Source organism: Bos grunniens, chromosome 1 (genome assembly GCF_055505025.1).
Source record: "Bos grunniens cultivar Pamir isolate PY7600 chromosome 1, Bosgru_T2T1.0, whole genome shotgun sequence".
NCBI classification, from domain to species: domain Eukaryota; kingdom Metazoa; phylum Chordata; class Mammalia; order Artiodactyla; family Bovidae; genus Bos; species Bos grunniens.
In genome coordinates this window covers 59,938,902-59,959,348 of record NC_141165.1, presented here as the reverse complement: position 1 = coordinate 59,959,348, position 20,447 = coordinate 59,938,902, and the positions used below count along the sequence as shown (strand labels likewise).

The following is a 20,447-nucleotide window of genomic DNA, read 5'->3' as shown; positions in this document are numbered from 1 at the left end:
GAAGGTTAAAGTGAAACTGAAGTCGGTTAGTCGTGTCCGACTCTTTGTAACCCTATGGACTGTAGCCTACCAGGCTTTTCCATCCATGGGATTTTCTAGGCAAGAGTACCAGAGTGGGTTGTCTTTTCCTGCTCCAGGGGATCTTCCCGACCCAGGGATCGAACCTAGGTCTCCTGCATTGCAGGAAGAGGCTTTACCCTCTGAGCCACCATAGAAGAGGATAACCACCTCCAAAATAAGTCCTTATCTAGTAATTTTTAAACGGGATATTAGGTAAAAATTATTTGGAATTCGAGTCAGATGTGGATTAAAAATGAATCTAGGTTAAATTCTTGACATTTTCTTGTAGAATTGTTATTCCTAGGTTTTTTTACCATTTGAAAACCAGTTTATTATTTTCTCCTAATATGAATACAGTATAGGAAATAAACTGTTGGTGCCATAGAATCCTGACATACAATACTTGGGTGAATTTTAAATAAAAGAGTAGCAGAAAAATATAGCTGATGCTCAAAAATACTTTAAATCCATGTCCAGATAGTTAAATATACATATTCTTTGGCTTTGTTTAGCCTGTAATATAAGATTCCTTCATGCCTTCACATAAACATGACTTGTAAGTCTACATCTGTTTGCATGTCCTGGATATGGTTCTGCCAGCTGAGGGCAGGCAATGAACCTGAGAAATTCTCAAGGCAACCCTCTCTTCTCTTTGATGACATATTTAAAATTATTTAAAAATCAAAATGGAGTAACTGTAGTTCAGGCATAAAAAATGGAGCCGGGTGGCTGTTGTGGATATGATTTCAGATGTATTCCTTTCATCACTGAGAACTTGAATTGGCTTCCCTTGTAGCTCAGCTGGTAAAGAATCTGCTTGCAATGCAGGAGACCCCAGTTGGATTCCTGGGTCGGGAAGGTCCCCTAGAGAAAGAATAGGCTACCCACTCCAGTTTTCTTGGGCTTCCCTGGTGGCTGAGACGACAAAGAATCCACCTGCAATGTGGGTGACATGGGTTCAATCCCTGGGTAGGGAAGATCCCCTGGAGAAGGGAATGGCAACCCACTCCAGTATTCTTGCCTGGAAAATCCCATAGACAGAGGAGCCTGTTGGGCTACAGTCCATTGGGTCTATACAGCACAGTGTCAGACTCAAGGACACTACTAGCTATTCTCCAAATAGGAGCTGCTAGCTACACCCTTAGTTTCAAATTTCTTCCCACCATTGCAACTTTGTAATCATTTCAGACTCCCAGTCATTCCTTGCTTAACAAGCAACCTCATTTCTTGCCAGCTCAAACCCCAATCCCAATTCTTGATGAACCATTTATGTAACTTCCTGGGTTTTTTGCCTTTGTAAATCGCCACCATTTTGTAGTCTGTTGGAACACAGTTCAAGTGCTTCTTGGATCTGTGTCTCCTGGATTACATTTTTAACAAACACCAGATAATTACCTCTGTTTCAATTGGGTCTCCATTTCTGAGATTTTAACATTTTTAATACCAAGGAAGGTTAGGAGCCAGAGGAGAGAGAAGAAACCCAGTGGGAGCCCAGTTCCAACAGTAAATTCATTTGAGGTCTACTTGTTTTATTTTCTGTTGAGGATGCTAAAGGAGCGTTTTTTGAATTGTATTCCATGTGAACCACAGTCTCCTAAGTCCTAAGTCTATGCTATGCTATGCTAAGTCACTTCAGTCGTGTCCGACTCTGTGCGACCCCATAGACAGCAGCCCACCAGGCTCCCCCGTCCCTGGGATTCTCCAGGCAAGAACACAGGAGTGGGCTGCCATTTCCTTCTCCAGTGCATGAAAGTGAAAAGTGAAAGTGAAGTCGCTCAGTCGTGTCCGACTCTTAGCCACCCCATGGATTGCAGCCTAACAGGCTCCTCCGTCCATGGGATTTTCCAAGCAAGAGTACTGGAGTGGGGTGCCATTGCCTTCTCCAACTAGGAGCATTTTTATCCTCCTTCCCCTCCGGGCTCAACAACTTGAGGAGTCCTTGTGTACCTGAGAGTTTTAAATGTCCCGAGAATTACTGTAGATAGGAATCTGTTTAGCATTGTTTAACTCATCATTTCTCAAATTTATTTTACAATAAACCCCATTCTATTTAGAATATCTTTGATCATGCAGTAGATTAGTATTCCACAGAACACAGTTTGGGAAATACTGTGCTAAAAGTATTATTTAATACATGAAATAAAGTATTTCATGTATATGTAAAGTATTTCATGAAATATATAAATACATGTCCTAAAATAAGTGAAAGATTTCTTTAAAAATTGTTTTTAAGTTGGAGTATAGTTGATTTACAATAGTGTTAGTTTCAGGTATACAGCACAGTGATTTAGTCATACAGAATATATATGTATGTTCTTTTGCAGATTCTTTTCCATTATAGGTTACTACAAGACTGAATATATTTCCCTGTGCTATACAGTAGGTCCTTATTATTTTATGCTTAGTAAGTGAAAGATTTCTTAAGTACAATTATGCTGTTAAAAATTTTCAGAGGGTATCTAATGAAATGGGAAAGATGCTCATAATGTTAACTGAAGAGGAAAAGGATATAGAAAAATAATAGGGAACACTCCCGGACCTCAGTTGCAGTGGTTCTTTGGGAGTGAGATTGCTGATCAATGTCTCTTTTTTTTCTTTTTGATATTGAAATTTCCAAGTTATTTGAAATAAATGTAGGTTAAATTTATTTATTTAGGCCACACCATGCAGCTGCAGGATCTTAGTGCCCTAACCAGGCATTGAACCAGGACTCCTGGCAGTGAGAGCACAGAGTTCTAACTACTGGACTACTAGGGAATTCCCCTAAATTTATTTTTTTTATTTAAAAAAAAAACTGTAAGAAAAGATTATTTGCTTTCACTTTTAACATAATGCTCTTTCTCTTGAATCTTGTTTTGTACATTTGTTTAGCAAACTCTTTAGTTCATATAGTGCAGAAATCCACTCATGAAGGAACATTTTTGAGATGAAGAGACTTAGAGAAGCTGGATCCTCAAGATCTCAGGGTGGTTGAGTAGTGAGATCACTGAGCTCTCTTAGAGAGACACAAACACAAAAGCTAAGACAGAAAAGAGACAGGGAGCAGTTTGTGCTTGTAAGAAAAGTGTTAGCATACCTTCTACACTAGAAAGCCTGGGCCTGGAGAAAGATGCTTTTAAAATAATAACAAAGGGGAGGGGAGAAGGGATATACTGGGAGATTGGGACTGATATATACACACTTCTATATATAAAATAGATGAGGACCTACTGTGACTCTACTTGATACACTGTAAATTATATGGGTGAAGCGAAGTCAAAGTTGCTCAGTCGTGTCCGACTCTGCGAGCCCGTGGACTATGCAGACCATGGAATTCTCCAGGCCAAAATACTGGAGTGGGTAGCTTTTCATTCTCTAGGGGATCTTCCCAACCCAGGGATCGAACCCAGGTCTCCCACATTGCAGGCGAATTCTTTACCAGCTGAGCCACAAGGGAAGCCTAAAGCAACCAGTACCTCCTTTGAGCCAGAAATGAACCAGGGACTGAAGGATAAGAACCTAAAAAGAGTGGATATATGTATGTGTATGTGGGCTTCCCTGGTGGCTCTGATAGTAAAGAATCTACCTGCAATGCAGGAGACTCAGGTTTGATCCCTGGGTCTCGAAGATCCCCTGGAGAAGGGAATGGCAATCTACTCCAGTATTCTTGCCTGGGAAATCCCATGATAGAGGAGCCTGGTGGGCTACAGTCCATGGGGAGTCCATCCTTTGCAGAATCGGACAGGACTGAGCAACTAACACACTACACAACACACAGTTTATGTACAACTGATTCACTTTTCTGTACACCTAAAACCAACACAACACTGTCGATCAACTATATTCCAATAAAAGTTTTTTTAAAAAGTAGTATAGAAAATAATAAGATGATGCATCAAGGAAAGCTGCAGGTATAACAGAGGAAGAAGACTTCAACTCCTGTTTTGTTTGTCTTCCCTATTAGCGACTGACAGGGAAAAATCACCTTTAGAAAGAGGAAATAGAAGACAATGGTAGGTAAAGCACTTCTATGAGTGAGGTCTCAACTTGGAGAGACCTGTTCTTCTAGGAAGAACAGACAGAGCTGTATTCAAAGATGCTATAAACTTACAGGGTATAGAAGGTCTTCAAGAAGCCTGTTGGACTTGATTTTTCAGATCCCTTTTGAGTTTAGACTCTATGATTAAACTGTCTTTATCTGAAGCCATTATAAGCAAACATGAGTTACCCTAAGCCATTATGGCAGAATGGAAAGAGGCTTTGGAGTCGTTTGATTCAATACTCTGCTGTATGATTTCAGGCAAAATACTTAATTTTTCTGGACATCATTTTCCTCAGCTGCCAGGCCTATTACTTAACGGAAGTTAGTTCTCCTTTTGTGTCACTTCCAAGTTAAGTGTCTGCCCATCCTCAGTGGGTACCTCTATGGCCCTAGTTCTCCAAACAGTATTTTTCTTCTCTCCCATTCCTTATTTTACTTTCTCTATTCTTCCTTTTCTTCTCCTCACCCCTGACTCTCCACACATATTTGTATCTTTGAAAGAAATCTAATTTTGGTGGGAGGAAGCTCCTGGGATAATTTATATGTGATGAAAAGTATTGCATTTATTTTTCAAAAGTTTCAGCATCTATTGGTGGTCTCCAGGAATATTATTATGACCTATGTATGGAAAAGTCCCAGGAAATTAAACCTTTTATATTGCAAATACTCCAAGAAGTGGATAAAGAAATTGAAAAAGGGTAAGGAAGACATATACTTGATTACATCAGGAACAGTCACTGATACTCATCTGTGTGAAAACTCTTGGAATACTGAGTGATTTGAAAGCCATGTGCAAATGCTGGATGAAATGGACATGCTTTTTTGATTCAACATAGATGACTGACACAGGTCTTGCACTAGACTAGCATTCTCCAAGTCTGAGTTCCAGATTGGTCATTAACTCCTGTGAGCTGGGTTTATTTATGCAAATCACTGAATGACATTTGTCAATGTCATTACCTGTCAAGTGGGAATACTTTGTTTTTTTCTGTGGTTGAGAAATTAAATTATGCATAAAGTCCTTTTCAAAAGCTGTAGTATATATTCAGTAGTTTTAAGTTACACTTGATAAAAATCTGTATTGTGGTACTTGGTTCCAGTAAATACTATCCAGTGATGTCACTAAACATGAAGGGAAAATATTTTTATTTCTTTACTGGATTTCCTTTTAATATTTTAACAGATGGGTAGGAATCACATTAAATATTGCTGGTAACAGTCGCTCAGTATCAGGAGAAAGAGTAACAGGTGAAGATTTCTGGATCCTTTGCAGAGTTTTAAAGAATAATTCATATATTAATGGTATGTTTCCTTAAGCATCATTCCTTCCTGTTCTCATTCTCCTGATTAAGTATTCATTAGGAGGAATATCAGCTTCTACTTATCTGTATTCTTCAGGTCTGGATGTTAGATACAACCTCCTGAGTGATGTTGGCGCATACTATGCTGCAAAACTGCTCCAGGTATCTTACTGCAAAATGTTCTTTGTTCCTTTTTTTTTCTTCCAGGACCGAGTTAAGAACCAGCCTTTTCTTTGGAATGTGCAGGGTTTCAGCAGCCCTAGCCTGCTAACTAACCCTTTATTGTAGACTTCACTTTGGAGACACCCAAACTGAAATGCTGCTTTATGGCTGCATTTTATTTAAGAAAGGTAGTGTGGTCCACCAATAAGAACAGGTGTCCTCAAAGAAAAGGCTTTGTTTCAACCTCAGAAGATTGGCATATACATGTGTGTGTCTGTATTTTCAGTTAAAATGTTTAAAGCAGCATATATCATTTTTTATTCTTCCCTTAAATTGGCTTTTTAATTTCCTAGCTATTTGTCCCATTCTCATGTGCTGCAAGTGTCTCTACTGAGCCAAAAAAGATCTTAAAATTCTCATACCCATGAAATAGCACAGAATATAAGGATGGAGTGAAGATTAAAAAACAAACAACTAACCAAGTTATTTTCGACCACAAATCAAAATGCTGCAAAAATCATAGCCACCAACATGTTCTCAGATCTGTTTATGGTGAAATCACCTAGTCTAGAAACATATACACAAAACATAGTTTTGCAAAGTATCAAGGGTCTTGACTGTGCTAGAACACTTGAAATACAGTAAAAACACATTTGTGTATATGGTCTCAGTAGAGCTCATACCTAGGGCGTCTTGAGTTATCTTTTGCAAAGTGACAGACTATGGTTCAGTACATAAAGCACATCCATACTTTGAATCATTGATGAAAAATGAATATAGTGGGAGGGAGGCTCAAGAGGGATGAGTGTATGCTTAGTGGCTGACTCACATTGTTGTACAGCAGAAACTAACACAACAGTGTAAAGCAACTATCCTCCAATTTAAAAAAAAACGAAAAAAATGAATAGGCTTTTACTTTATCCTGTAATTATATTTGTTTAAATGAGAATGTTGATTTTTTCCCTTAATCGTCCTTTGTTTTACTGGACCTTGAAATTTCCTGGTTATAAAGATTTTCTTTGCTGGTAAACACTTTTACTTAAAAAGCAGCTCATATATTCTTGATTGATTTCTAGTAATACATGTATAATAACTTCTTTTCTCTTATTTTAGAAACAACATAATCTCATTTACTTAAATCTTATGTTTAATGACATTGGGCCTGAAGGTGGAGAACTGATTGCTAAAGCCCTACATGTAAGCATTCATATACCTCAAACTAACAATTTGGGGATTTCAATTTCTTTAATTTTAGCTTGAAACCAACAGAAACAAATGTTAATGTCAACTTATTTTAATATTGTGCAAATGTATATTTTTTGTTGCACTTCATTAACATTTAGACACCACATGAGTACTTTTGAACTCACTTTTAATACAGTTTTATGGATAAACCATAATGGAAAATATAAAAAAAAATGTATATATAACAGTTTGCTGAACAGCAGGAATTAACACATTGTAAATCAACTATACTTCAATAAAAAAAAAATCAAGTTTTATTAAGACATCATTCACATACAGAATTTATCCTTTGGAAGTGTTCGGTTCAGTGGCTTTTTTAGTATACAATGGACACCTTGAACAGCACAGGTTTGAACTGCATGGGTCCTCATATATGGGTTTCTTTCACTAAATACATGCTGCAGTACAATGGTCAGTCGAACCTGAGAGTGTAGGACTTGGATATGGAGGGCTAACTGTGAAGTTAAACTCGTTTTCAACAGCACAGAGGGTCACTGCTCCTAACCCCTGTGTTGTTCAGTGATCAGCTATATTCAGTTTTGCAACCATCACCACTATCACTGTTGTTAGAACACCTCCTCCCCACAGAAGACAGACCCTGTTAGAAATCCCCCTCTATGCTTCTCTCCCTCTCTCTCCAGCACCCTGCAGTCATATCTACTTTCTACCTGTCTATTGTGACCATTTCATATAAATAGAATCACCATATAACATGTGGCCTTTATTGACTGGCTTAATGCTTTCAAGTGTCATCCATGTTGTAACATACTTCATTCCTTTTTATTGCCAAGTAATATTCCATTGCACATTTCATTCATCCATTAGTTAATGGTTATTTGGGTTTCCACTTTTTGTCTATAATGAATAATGCTACTATGAATATTTGCACACATTTTTCTGTGTACTTGTCAGTTTTCTAGGGTATATACCTTGGAGTGGAATTGATGGATCATTTGGAAACTGTTTCACATCTTGAATGACTGCCAAACTGTTTTTCAAAGTGGTTGCCCCTTTTTATGTTCCACCAACAATGTATGGGTATTCGGATTTCTCTATATCCTCACCAATACTTGGTACTTTTTGATTTGAGCTATCCTAGTGGGTATGAGAAGGCAATGGCACCCCACTCCAGTACTCTTGCCTGGAAAACCCCATGGACGGAGGAGCCTGGTGGGCTGCAGTCCATGGGGTCTCGAAGAGTCGGACACGACTGAGTGACTTCACTTTCACTTTTCAGTTTCATGCATTGGAGAAGGAAATGGCAACCCACTCCAGTGTTCTTGCCTAGAGAATCCCAGGGACGGGGGAGCCTGGTGGGCAGCCGTTTATGGGGTCCCACAGAGTCGGACACAACTGAAGTGACTTAGCAGTAGCAGTAGTATCTTTAGAAGCACACAATTTTAGAAGTTCAATAAAATGCATTTTGTTTTTCTTGTTTACGCTTTTGGTGTTATATCTAAACTTATATCTGACCTAAAGTCATGAAGATTTACACTTACATTTTCTTCTAAGTTTTTGACTCATTCAGTTATTTGATACATTTTAATTTTTGTATATGAAGTGACATAGGAGTAATTTCATTCTTTTTCATGTGGCTATCTAGTTGACCCAACACCTCCTTGTGTTAAAACTGTTCTTTTCCCACTAATTTTGACATCCTTGTCAAGAGTCAGTTGATTATAAACGTGAGTTTATTTCTGTACTCTCTATTAATTTATATATCTGTTCTTAGGCCAGTCCCACACTATCTTGGCTACTGTAGTCCTGTAGTTAAGTTTTGAAGAAGTGTGGGTCTTGTTTTTTTCAACGTTGTGTTGGTTCTTCTGGGTCCCCTGCATTTTCACATGAATTTTAAAATCAGTTTATCAATTTCTGCAAAGCAAACAAACAAGCTGGGATTTTGAGAGGGATTGCTTTAAATCTTTAGATCAACTTAAGGAACAGAGCCGTTTTAACTGCAAGGAGATCCAACTAGTCCATTCTAAAGGAGATCAGTCCTGGGTGTTCTTTGGAAGGACTGATGCTAAAGCTGAAACTCCAATACTTTGGCCACCTCATGCGAAGAGTTGACTCATTGGAAAAGACTTGATGCTGGGAGGGATTAGGGGCAGGAGGAGACGGGGACGACAGAGGATGAGATGGCTGGATGGCATCACTGACTCGATGGATGTGTGTTTGAGTGAACTCCGGGAGTTGGTGATGGACAGGGAGGCCTGTCGTGCTGCAATTCATGGGGTTGCAAAGAGTCGGACACGACTGAGTGACTGAACTGAACTGAACTGAATAGTCTTCTGATTCAGAAACATGGGATGTGTTTCTTCATATATTAGTTCTAACAGGTCTTTTTTTGTTTTGGTGGATTCCTTAGAATTTTCTACATGTAAGATTGTCATATGCAAGAAGTTTTGCTTCTTTTCCAACCTGTATGCCTTTTTTTCTTGCCTTATCTAGCCCCATCCAGTACAATGTAAAATAGAAGTGGTGAGAGTGGACATCCTTTCCTTCTTCCCACTCTTGGGGTGGGGCGGGGGCAGGGCGGAGTTTGACTTAATTTTAAAGGTAATTAATCCCAGGGACGGGGGAGCCTGGTGGGCTGCCATCTATGGGGTCACACAGAGTCAGACACAACTGAAGGGACTTAGCAGCAGCAGCATGTACACTTATGGTTCAAATATTTATTCATTAGGACAATGAAATGTCTGTAATTTTGTGAACGATTTATCGAAAGAATGAATTACGAGAAGGAATTAAACTTTGCAAATGTCTGAGAAATTGTGTCATTTTCAAAGTAATACAGGGAAATGTGAAGTGAGTGTTTAACGGGTATAGGGTCTCCCTTAAGGGTAGAGAGAATGTTTTGAAATTAGAGGTGATGGCTTCACAACACTGTGAATGTAGTAAAATCCAGTGAGTTATACTTTCTGGCTGCACCATGTGGCTTATAGGATCTTAGTTCCCCGGCCAGGGATTGAACCTGAACCCCTCAGCAGTGAGTGTGCAGAGTCCTAATTGCTGGACCACCAGGGAATCCCCAAATTGTACACTTTATATTTTTACCTATTATGGGAAATTGAATGTTACCTTTATGGAATATATTCTGTTCAATCTCCATGAAAAACTGACTGAGTCTGCAAATAGTAATACAGTCTCCTAACTCCCGTAATCTGAAGAGAATTCTGTGGGTTAAAATTTTAATCCAGTTTTGCCTCTCTTCCTTTTCAGAAGAATAGAACTCTGAAACACCTAAGACTGACTGGAAACAAGATTGAAAATAAGGGTGGAATGTTTTTTGCTGCAATGCTACAAATTAATTCATCCTTAGAGAAATTAGATCTGGGTGACTGTGATCTGGTGAGTTAAACTGGTTATGAGAGTCACTCACATATTTGATCATTCTCCCTGGAAACTAGCACAGAGAAGTGTCAAGAGACCAGCTACATGACAGTCTTATGAATGATTTAAGCTCATCTCTAAGATCTAGTATCAGAGAAAAAAAAATCTTTAAGTAAAAATCAGATTATAATAATTTTATGGAAGAATATCCAGTGTAATAAAAATCTTCCTAAATTTCCATCTATTACCCTTCTTAACTTGCATGGGATTTTCTAAAGAAGAATCTTATGTTCCTTTTAATTAAACAAATACTTCATTCGTATAATATAAATTTTTTTATTTGTGGAAACATTTTTCAGTGAGTACTTATAGCATAAAACCTAACACAATTCTAAGAGCCCTCATATGACCTGATATGTCTTCAAAGTCCGGGCTTCATTTTTTCAAACATGCCTTCAAACCTTCAGGCCTACTGTTAGGAACCTAGTTAAAAGGTTAATGCAAAATCATTGGGACAGGATGTCAGTAAGATGGGCCAAGGAGGCTCTAAAGTTTAAGTGGGTAGATACAGTAAGTAAGGAATGGGGAAAGCATTAATTCAATATACAGTTGACTCGACAACATGGGTTTGAACTGCTGGGTCCAGGTAAATGCAGACTTTTTACAATAGTAAATACTACAATTGCTACAGGAGTCAAGGTTCTTTGAATCCATGGATACCAAGGTATACAATTGACCCCTGACCCTTTAGGGTCAACTGTGTATTTTCTGCACGTAATAGTCACAATCCTAGACTCTAAGGATACAGGAGTGCATCAGATATAGTCTCTGCCTTTATAAAGGTTATATTTTAGTTGAGAAAATATCAGTAAATTAGAGCAAAGTGCTACAAACATGGCAAAGTACTCTGATAATGGTAGGAGGTAGGAGGTCATCTGAGTGATAGGATGGTTATCCCTAAGACCTGAGGAAGTAATTCTAGGATGAAGAAAGCTGCCTCATCTGTGAAGGATGAGAAAGAGCTGCCTTCAGGAGAGATATGGCAGAATATTCCAGGCCAGGGATCCAGAACATGCAGACCCTAAGAAAGTGCTTCCCCAAGTGTAGCATGACTGACAGAGATTGAAGTAATTTTAATACTCATGTATTTATTTTTACAAATGCTTTCTATTTATTTCAAGGGTTTATGGTTTCCCATTTACAGAAGTGAAACAGTTTTAGGAAGTTTCTGCACTAGTTCAGGTGGGTGATGAGAACCTGGGTGAGGTGGTAGCTACAGAGATGGACTAATTAGAGACATCTTTTGGAAGCAGAATCTGTAAGATCTGCTTCTAAGATCTGGCAATCAACTGATAGGAAGCTAAGAGGACTGGTGGAGTGGGAAGAGGTTTTCTGGTGTAACAACTAGGTATGTATCCATCACAGAGATGCGAGAGGATCAGGCCCTTCCAAAAGGCAGAGGGGGCCAACTGGAGTTGTGAAAAATGTGATTAGTAACGGTTTGCTGCCATAATCACACATTTAAAGTGTGTTAGTATGAATATAAAACGAGGTTTGCATTAAGGATATGTAAGTAGCATAGAGCCCTAGCTGGGATCCACTTGTGTGTCCACATGACTGCCGTCTGCATCATATGGAATCTTGAAGATTTAGGAGCAAATCTAGAGGTAAACATCCGAGGAAACCTTAAGACACTCCCCGTGCATGTTAAAGATGGATTTTTTCTGAATTTTATCAACCTACATTCAAGGACTAGGAAATTAAACCTTTAAGAGCACAGTTTTGATTTATCAGAGTCCAGTTTTACTGATCCTAAAATATTAAGGAGGTTACTTTATATACTTTGTCAGTTTCCTTAATGAATTTATCTGTTTTTAGGGAATGCAAAGTGTGATAGCATTTGCTACAGTCCTAACTCAAAACCAAACAATTAAGGGATTAAACCTAAACCGACCCATACTGTATGGTGAACAGGTATGTATTCTAAGTGAGCAGTTAATAATGCTGTATGTGAATAAAACGAAGGTACTAACTGAGGGTTATGTCAAGGTTCATGAATGCACTGTATTTTTAGAATTGTTAACTACCATTTACAAATGAAAACTTGAATGGAAACTTTTAAATTCTGGGTAAGAGTTTTATAAATATGGTTTTAGAAGTTGCTTATTTAAGCAAATATGTTGTCTTTTGTTCTTATAAACTCATTCTCAGTGGGTAAACCTGTGAGGGGCAGAGTGCTTAAGATGAACACATAAATGATTAAAGTTTAAGGGCTAGAGAATTGTAAGAGCCCAGTGTGAACTGTTTTGTCATTTGTTTTACTGATGTGATGAACCACTGCATCTTTGAAATCATAATGGCATACTGCCTAAGAATAGCAGTCTGGGAGATCTGGACTTCATCCTATAGATAAGCTGCATTCTGTAGCTTGAGGGGTCTCCGTTCCCCAACCAGGAACTGAATCTGGGCCCAGTAGTGAAAGAAAATCCTATCCACTGGACCGCCAGGGAATTCCCTCATGCTCAACCATGGTACCAATTATTGTGTTTTTCTTCCCTTCTGGGATGAATGATATTTTTAAAATAATTATTTCTGTTGTTGCTGTTCAGTTGCTAAGTCGTGTCTGACTCTTTGCCAATCCCATGGACTGCAGCACGCCAGCTTCCCTCTCCTTCATTATCTCCTAGAGTTTGCTCAAACTCACGCCCATTGCGTCAGTGATGCTATCCCAGCCATCTTATCCTCTGTTGCCCCCTTCTCCTTTTGCCTTCAATCTTTCCCAGCATCAGGGTCTTTTCCAGTGAGTCAAGCTCTTTACACCAGGGGGCCAAAGTACTGGAGCTTTAGCATCAGCCCTTCCAATGAATAGTCAGGGCTGATTTCCTGTAGGATTGACTGATTTGATCTCCTTGCAGTCCAAAGGACGCTCAAGAATCTTCTCCAGCACCACAATTAAAAAGCATCAATTCTTTGGCGCTCAGACTTTTTAACTAACCTCTTTTACATCACTTAGTCATTGTACTTTACAAGTGCCCATTGCCTATTTCTAAGATGGTAAAGGTATCATTTGTGACAAAATGATTTCTTTTGAAAAGCCATGCTAAACAAATAGCAAATTGTAGACTAACAGTCTTAACTGATAAAATCTTCTTAAAAAGCTAATTTAAATAACTGACCATGTTTGAAATAAACATGTACTGCTTTAAAATTATATTTTAGAAAAAAAGACTTATCTATTTTTAGGAAGAGTCTACAGTTCACTTAGGCCACATGTTGAAAGAAAATCAGTGCCTTGTTGAATTACACATGTGTAAACATGATATAAAAAATTGTGGTATGAAACAGTTATGTGATGCACTGCATCTGAATAGGAGCCTACAATACCTTGATGTAAGCTGGTAAGTGATAATCTGGATAATCTATGTAAAGATTCATAGTAGGTATGATTCTGTGTTAGACACTAAATCCAAAAATTAGGAAATAAAACCATTTTTATCTTTTTATCTTGAGCTTCACTTATTATTCAGTTTAAACCGATTTAATATCTCCTAATAACTGGAGTGAGCAATTTAAATATGTAAACCAGAACAGAAGCAACATTTTATGGCAAATTTTCATTAACATTTTTAGAAACTGAGTGATTAAAATAAATCTTAACTAAAATAGAAAGTACTGCTTAAAAGTTTCTAAGCCTGCGATCTCAATGAATAAAAGGGCACTTCATATTTTAATATATAACCACATATTTTTCCTTTCCCAGCAATAAAATAACTCAGGATGGAATGAAGTGTTTGGCTGATGTTCTGAAAAGCAATATTACCCTGGAAGTAATAGATCTTTCTTTTAACAGAATGGAAAATGCAGGAGCAAACTATCTCAGTGACGCTCTTGCTTCACACAACAGGACTCTTAAAGCGTTAGTATGGTTTTACATTTAATCAAAATAACAGAAAAAAAGCTGTTTAGAACTCTAACCTTAAACCTCTTACCACTTACGATTCATGGTGAAATATGAAAACTCAGTTTCTAAACTGACATATTAAGTTACAGAAAACATTTCAGTATCTTCTATTTTCTTTTTAAAGGAATGTCTTTTTAAAATTAGATGGATACCAGTTATGAATGCTTAAGGTTAATGAGAAAATTCTTATCACTTATATTATTTATCCTGAATTCTAACAGAAAAGTTATAATCACTCAATATGACAATGACTTTAAAATAAGAATGAATCAAGAAGAAAATATTACTCAGGTGACTTTATCCTGAAAAACGTCTGTAATCCACTCCAAACCTTTACTAAATAATAATTAGAACAATAGCCTGTTTATTTCCAAAATGTAGGTAGCTCTACTTAGGTACATGAAGAATCCAATTAGAAAAGTTTCTTGGATTTCAGGAATTATAAGATCAGTATTTTAACTACTACATTGAATACACTGAATGCTAAGACAACACAATAAGATGTGTGTAATAAATGCTGTTGGTAGCTCATCCATTCTCTCTGTGGAACTGTTTCCAGGGTTACTTTTTGTTTCTCCACAGGTTGTCTGTGGTGAGCAACAACATAGAGGGAAAAGGACTTGTTGCACTTTCACAATCAATGAAAACAAATCCTACACTCTCTCATATCTACATCTGGGGAAACAAGTTTGATGAAGCTACATGTGTGGTAAGTTTGTCTTCACTGAGGTTTTTTCCTGGGGCTTTCCCTACAACATCAGGTGTTATTTACTGATGATTACAGGATTACAAAGTATAGTGAGACACTTCAGTTTTGATAAATTTTAACATACATTCTAAAAGTTAGCTACTGGAAAGTTCTGTGGTTCAAACAGTGATAGATATCAAGTACTACATGTTAGTATAAATATCACTGAGGGACTTTTCTGGTGGTTCAGTGGTTGAGAATCCACCTTTCAATGCAGGGGACACAGGTTCAATTCCTGGTCTGGGAAGATCCCACATGCCATGGAGCAACGGAGCCCATGTAACACAAATACTGAGCCCGTGTGCCACAACTACTGAAGGCTGTGCGCCTACAGCCTGTGCTCCACAAGAGAAGCCACCACAGTGAGAAACACACACACCGCAGTGAAGAGCAGCCCCTGCTTGCTGCAACCAGGGAAAGCCTGTGCACAGCAACAAAGACCCAGTGCAGCTGAAAAGAAATAAGTAAATAAAACGATAAATTATACAGTCCTAATTTTACTCCAAAGTTAGCTTTGTAAAAAAAAAATCACAATTGTTGATTCATTATAAATTTGATGTGGCACAATCTCTAATCTGCTACTCAATAATTAAACCAAGACACAAAATTTGAAAATACAGTACAAGTTGTCAAAATATTTGGTATGTTGCTTATGTAAATATATAGAACCCTTAATACTGCTTTCAAAACACAAAAAGCATCATAATGAATAGTTTTCAGTTAGAAAGAATAGAAAGAAAAATAAAGTGTCAGAATTCTCAAAAACTGCCAAAAGGCTAGTCAGAATTCTATCACTAAAAAGATGAATAACATGTACACTATTTAAAAAAAAGCTTGATTTCAGAAAAACACCATATCCACATTCTGTAACACTAGAAGCTGAATTGAGTTGGACTAATAATGACAAGCTATAGCAGAAAGCAGTTAGACTTGAATCTTTTACTAATTTCTCCTTTTCTCTACAGTAATCACACCCTTACTGACAAATTAGTTTAACATGTTTGTATGACACCTTTATGTAGATGTCAATGATCCATACAAGATATACAAAGAAAATTCTACAATGAAGAAATAATTATGTGGCCAGCTACACCAGCATCTAATACTAAGGGAATGGTCTCTAAGCCTAAATCTGTTGGTTACTTTCAGGGAGTCCATGAACTCAAAAGTTTTAAGCCAAAATCTGTGGGTGTTTATTTTTCTAAAAACTGGATCCCCAGCTATCACTGGATCTTCAGGGGCATATACAACAGCACTCCACCCCTATTTATGAGTCACCTTGGGACTTGAAAATTTTGACTTGAAACCTCTGGTCCACAAAATTGGTAATATATATAGAATTGTTACCTCAGTGAGTCATAAGACAACAAAACATACTTAAAGTTAAAATGCAGAAATAAGTTTTATGAGATTGTAATTTACACATTGTGTGAACAATACCTGAAAAATATTAAAATTCAGCAGTTAGAATATTTCAGACTATAAATTATCATATCTAAATGTGAATGTTGAAATTTGTAAAGTGAATAAACTATTTTCTTAATGATACAGTTTTTCTTAAAAATCCTAGGCATATTCAGATTTAATTCACACAGGCCGTCTAAAATCAGACAATACAGATGTGGAGCCGTTTGTGGTAGATGGACATGTGTACCTTGCAGAAGTCTCCAATGGCCTTAAAAGGCATTATTACTGGACACCAGGTTATGGAGAAGCTTGCAGCCCGTCATCTAATGCAGGTTTTTCTCTTGCACCAGTAGGTCAACATCTATGAAAAACAAACTTTAAAGTAATTTTCATCTATGTCTTATTACTTTTCAGATATTAATATTTTATTGTCTATTAAATTCTTTCAAAGATTATGTTATTTTTGTTAGACAAGTAAAAGATACTAAATTCTAAGTAACTGTCCATTGTGAAAAACTGAGTAGTGTAATTTTTTCAAAAAAATTTTACAAAATAGGGACCAAAATTTGAACACTTGGAGAAGGAAATCAAGGAACTAATTTCTTTTTATAAAGAAAATAAACCCAAACAGTAAAGCCGTATAGAAGGAAAGGTCATTTTAGGTATCCTAACTGAAAGTTGTCATGAAGTAAAAAGGTTTCAGGGGGCAGATTCCAGGGACCATCAAGGGGTTTAGAGATTGAAAAAGAATTTAAGGTATTTTATAGATGGGTTTTGGTACAATTTCACAAATACAGGCAAATATATATAAACAGACACACATAGAAATACATATAAATGTATACTTTCCAAACATGTCAGTGCTGCCAGTGAATATTTAAAGAGAATTCTCTTTTGGAGGATGCCACTAACATTTTAATGATTTGATGGCAAATAATTACCCTTGTTTGTGGCCAACTGTTTTCAAATTAAGATTTCTACAAAGAGGCAATAGACACTACAATCCTTTGATTACAGACTCATGTTCACAAATTTATTAATTCATATATACCACTTAACTGTTTAACCTGAATGATTTATTACTGCTAAAGCCAGGCAAAGTGTGAGGAAAAAAAAACAACTGTGGACAATTTAAAGAGGTTACTCTAAGTTTTGCATCTAAAAGGAAAAACCATCTGTCTCTAAATGTTGTGAGTAATGAGGTGAAATAAAGGTGTTCAGTTTTACAGTTGTCAAAGTATTGCCTTCACTTTATTATTATGAATTCCTCATATCATAGCTGTATTTATTCTAAAAATTTAACATTACAAAAAACCCAAATCTGTTATTCTCCATTCCTTTAATAAAGAATTAAGATAAAAATTTCCTATTAATGACTTTTAAAATTTATCAGGCTTTTCCTTATATTCATCACCTAATACCACATTTCCTTACTCCCCAGGGAAATGTGTGTGCGCGTGCAGGGGTGTTGAAGGGTAGACACAGATGGTGGTAATGGTTATGAAATGGGAAGAACATCTGAGTAAATTATACAAGCCATTATTTTTCACTTAATGTTCTAGAGTTACTGAGCCAGAAAAGACCTAAATGCCTTACGAAATCCATTCTCACGCTTTCAGAGAGATGAACTTGAATCATCCAGGACAGATGGTTGCTATCAGGTTGAGTCTGTGCTGAAAAACAAAATCTTAAAAACATCTGCAGTTGTTTGAGAAATACACTCATTAGTTGATGTTAATAATAACAATGTGTGAAATGGGTTTCAGGGCTTTTTTTGAAATAAGTATTGTTCATATGTTATATTAAAACAATACTACAATCTGATCATGGAATTTTAGAAATAACATGACTTTCCACTATTTGCAAAAAACACTTATTGAAAATCTTCTGTCACCAAATGTTTACAATGGAACCAAAAAAACTGTACAGACTACAGAATTCTAAGTATGACTTTATGTATCCTGACACTTATGACTGATTTGACTTACTGATTTGACTCTTAGTTTAGTTCTTAATCAAACTTTAGTTTCCAATTTGCTGCATGTTTCAGATTTTATTTTCTTTTCACTTTAAGGCTTCTTCTTTGAAGACATAAAGACTTGGTTTTTTACAAAGTTCTTTTACATTCAGTTCAGTTCAGTCGCTCAGTCATGTCCGACTCTTTGTGACCTCATGGACTACAGCACGCCAGGCCTCCCTGTCCGTCACCAACTCCCAGAGTTTACTCAAACTCATGTCCATTGAGTCGGTGATGCCATCCAACCATCTCATCCTCTGTCGTCCCCTTCTCCTCCCACCTTCAATCGTTCCCAGCATCAGGGTCTTTTCAAACAAGTCAGTTCTTCTTATCAGGTGGCCAAAGTATTGGAGTTTCAGCATCAGTCCTTCCAATGAATATTCAGGACTGATTTCCTTTAGGATGGACTGGTTGGATCTCCTTGCAGTCCAAGGGACTCTTGAGAGTCTTCTCCAACACCACAGTTCAAATGCATCAATTCTTTGGCACTTTTACATTACATGCTGAATATAGCTAGAACTAAATAACTGTTATCTAAAAAAAAGTTGCATGTCAGAGGAAAGTCAGGTTTCTATATTGTTAAAAATGCAATAGGAAATAAAACTTTTTTGATCAAATCTGAAAAGCCACAGAATTCAAGGTGTAAGAAAACCATGCTATAAGAAAAAAATAAAAACATTTTTAACAATTGTCATTACATTTGGAAAACATTAAGCTGATGAGGAAATGCTACTCTTAGCAATTAAAACAGCCAATAAACTCAGACTTGTGTAACAGTATGACAGACTTCTTATGCTCAAACATCTGTCCAGAGTATAGTTTAAACTGAAGATGCTAAATCAGCATTTTTTTTTTAAAGTATGGAGAATGAGAATCAAATGGGGGAACTGTTAAAAATAGATTCTTAAGAGTCAGACCTACTGAATCAGAATTTCCAGTCTGGGGAACCTGCATTTTTACAATCCAGGTCATCTTTAATCTCACTGAAGATTATAAACCAACGTTCTGGTTTTCTCATTCTTCAAATTAATTTTTTTTTAAATATATACTTCTCTTAAATGGAAGTATCTAATAGTTAAATGAATTATCAGAAAGCTAACCCATCTGTGTTAACCACGATACAGATAAGAGAGTAAATGTCAGAACTGCCTCCAACCATCTTCCCCAATAGAACCACCATCATGATGTCTAACACAACAGTTTTGCATGTTTTAGAATTTTAATAAATGGAATCATATATATGCTCTTTGTATCCAACTACTTTTGTACATTAGTGCAATTCATTCATGTTGTTTAATGTAGCAGTAATCCATTCAGCTTTTGTTTTGAAATATTCCATAATATGCTGGTTAGTAGGGGTGTCAATAGGATTCTGAAAGAGATTCTCCCAGGCTAGGACACAGTCACATCAAAGTAAACCTTTGTGATGCAGTTTACTTTCCCAGGCTACTCTCTGTTCCTCTGTGCAATGGAGGGGACCCACAAGTTCCAATATTCTCCCAAGAGGAGACTCATAATGTAGCTGAATGGGAAGCAAACAGGTGAATGTGAAGAAAGTAGGCTTATCTGGAGCCTGCAGTGGGGTGCCATGTACTAAACCTGCAACCAAACAGGACTGTTTGAGGCATTTATGCAGAAGTCTCAGGGCTCTCTTTTTTAATATCCAAGAGAACTAAAGTGAAGCCAGGTCAGCCAAGACGTACTGGGCTCTGAGCAGGCTAGGAAAACACTTGATCACATATTTTATAAGCTGCTGCCTACTGCATCAGAGGCCAGCAGGATGTCCAGAAAATGGAAAAGAAAGAACGGTGTTTTCCCTCATGCCTCTTGGTTATATAAGCCTCTCGTCCTCCACATAGGTGGACACCATTTTAGAGAGAAGACAAAGGGTAGAGATAAGACAAGTTTTAAAATGTTTAAGCACTCCCTTAAGATATAAATTGTCTTTGTATCAGACTAGGTTTTTAACTTTTTTCCAGACTTCCCACTGGGTGGGAGCTCAAGGGGACGAACATGTTAAATTCTGTAGGAAAACTCTACTTCTTCTGCACATCTGAATTGTAATGAGTAGATTTGCAACTACTTCTTCCATTCCCTTCTTGGCAGTCATCCTTTAAGATCCAATGCAAATCCAGACTTCTGTTACAGTGCTGCAGACTCTATTATGCTCATCACTTATCAATGTTTCAAGT

At 37.1% G+C, this 20,447-nt stretch overlaps 1 protein-coding gene across 17 annotated transcripts in view; it reads left to right on the top strand.

The window, feature by feature from the left end:
* The window catches only part of LRRC34 (leucine rich repeat containing 34), a 32,253-nt gene that overhangs the window by 987 nt on the left and 10,819 nt on the right, over positions 1 to 20,447 (top strand). The window contains exons 2-11 of one of the 17 annotated variants that reach the window (XM_086393626.1): positions 4,659 to 4,779; positions 5,265 to 5,383; positions 5,480 to 5,544; positions 6,658 to 6,741; positions 10,012 to 10,140; positions 12,001 to 12,096; positions 13,366 to 13,520; positions 13,883 to 14,038; positions 14,666 to 14,792; positions 16,402 to 17,475. In XM_086393626.1, coding sequence (XP_086249752.1) covers positions 4,659 to 4,779; positions 5,265 to 5,383; positions 5,480 to 5,544; positions 6,658 to 6,741; positions 10,012 to 10,140; positions 12,001 to 12,096; positions 13,366 to 13,520; positions 13,883 to 14,038; positions 14,666 to 14,792; positions 16,402 to 16,605 — 1,256 coding nt within the window. In that variant the 3' untranslated portion in view covers positions 16,606 to 17,475. Of the gene's footprint in view, positions 1 to 4,658; positions 4,780 to 5,264; positions 5,384 to 5,479; positions 5,545 to 6,657; positions 6,742 to 10,011; positions 10,141 to 12,000; positions 12,097 to 13,365; positions 13,521 to 13,882; positions 14,039 to 14,665; positions 14,793 to 15,048; positions 17,476 to 20,447 lie in introns of those variants that run through there. The other 16 variants (XM_086393644.1, XM_086393638.1, XR_015161274.1 and 13 more) reach the window with 16 other exon arrangements.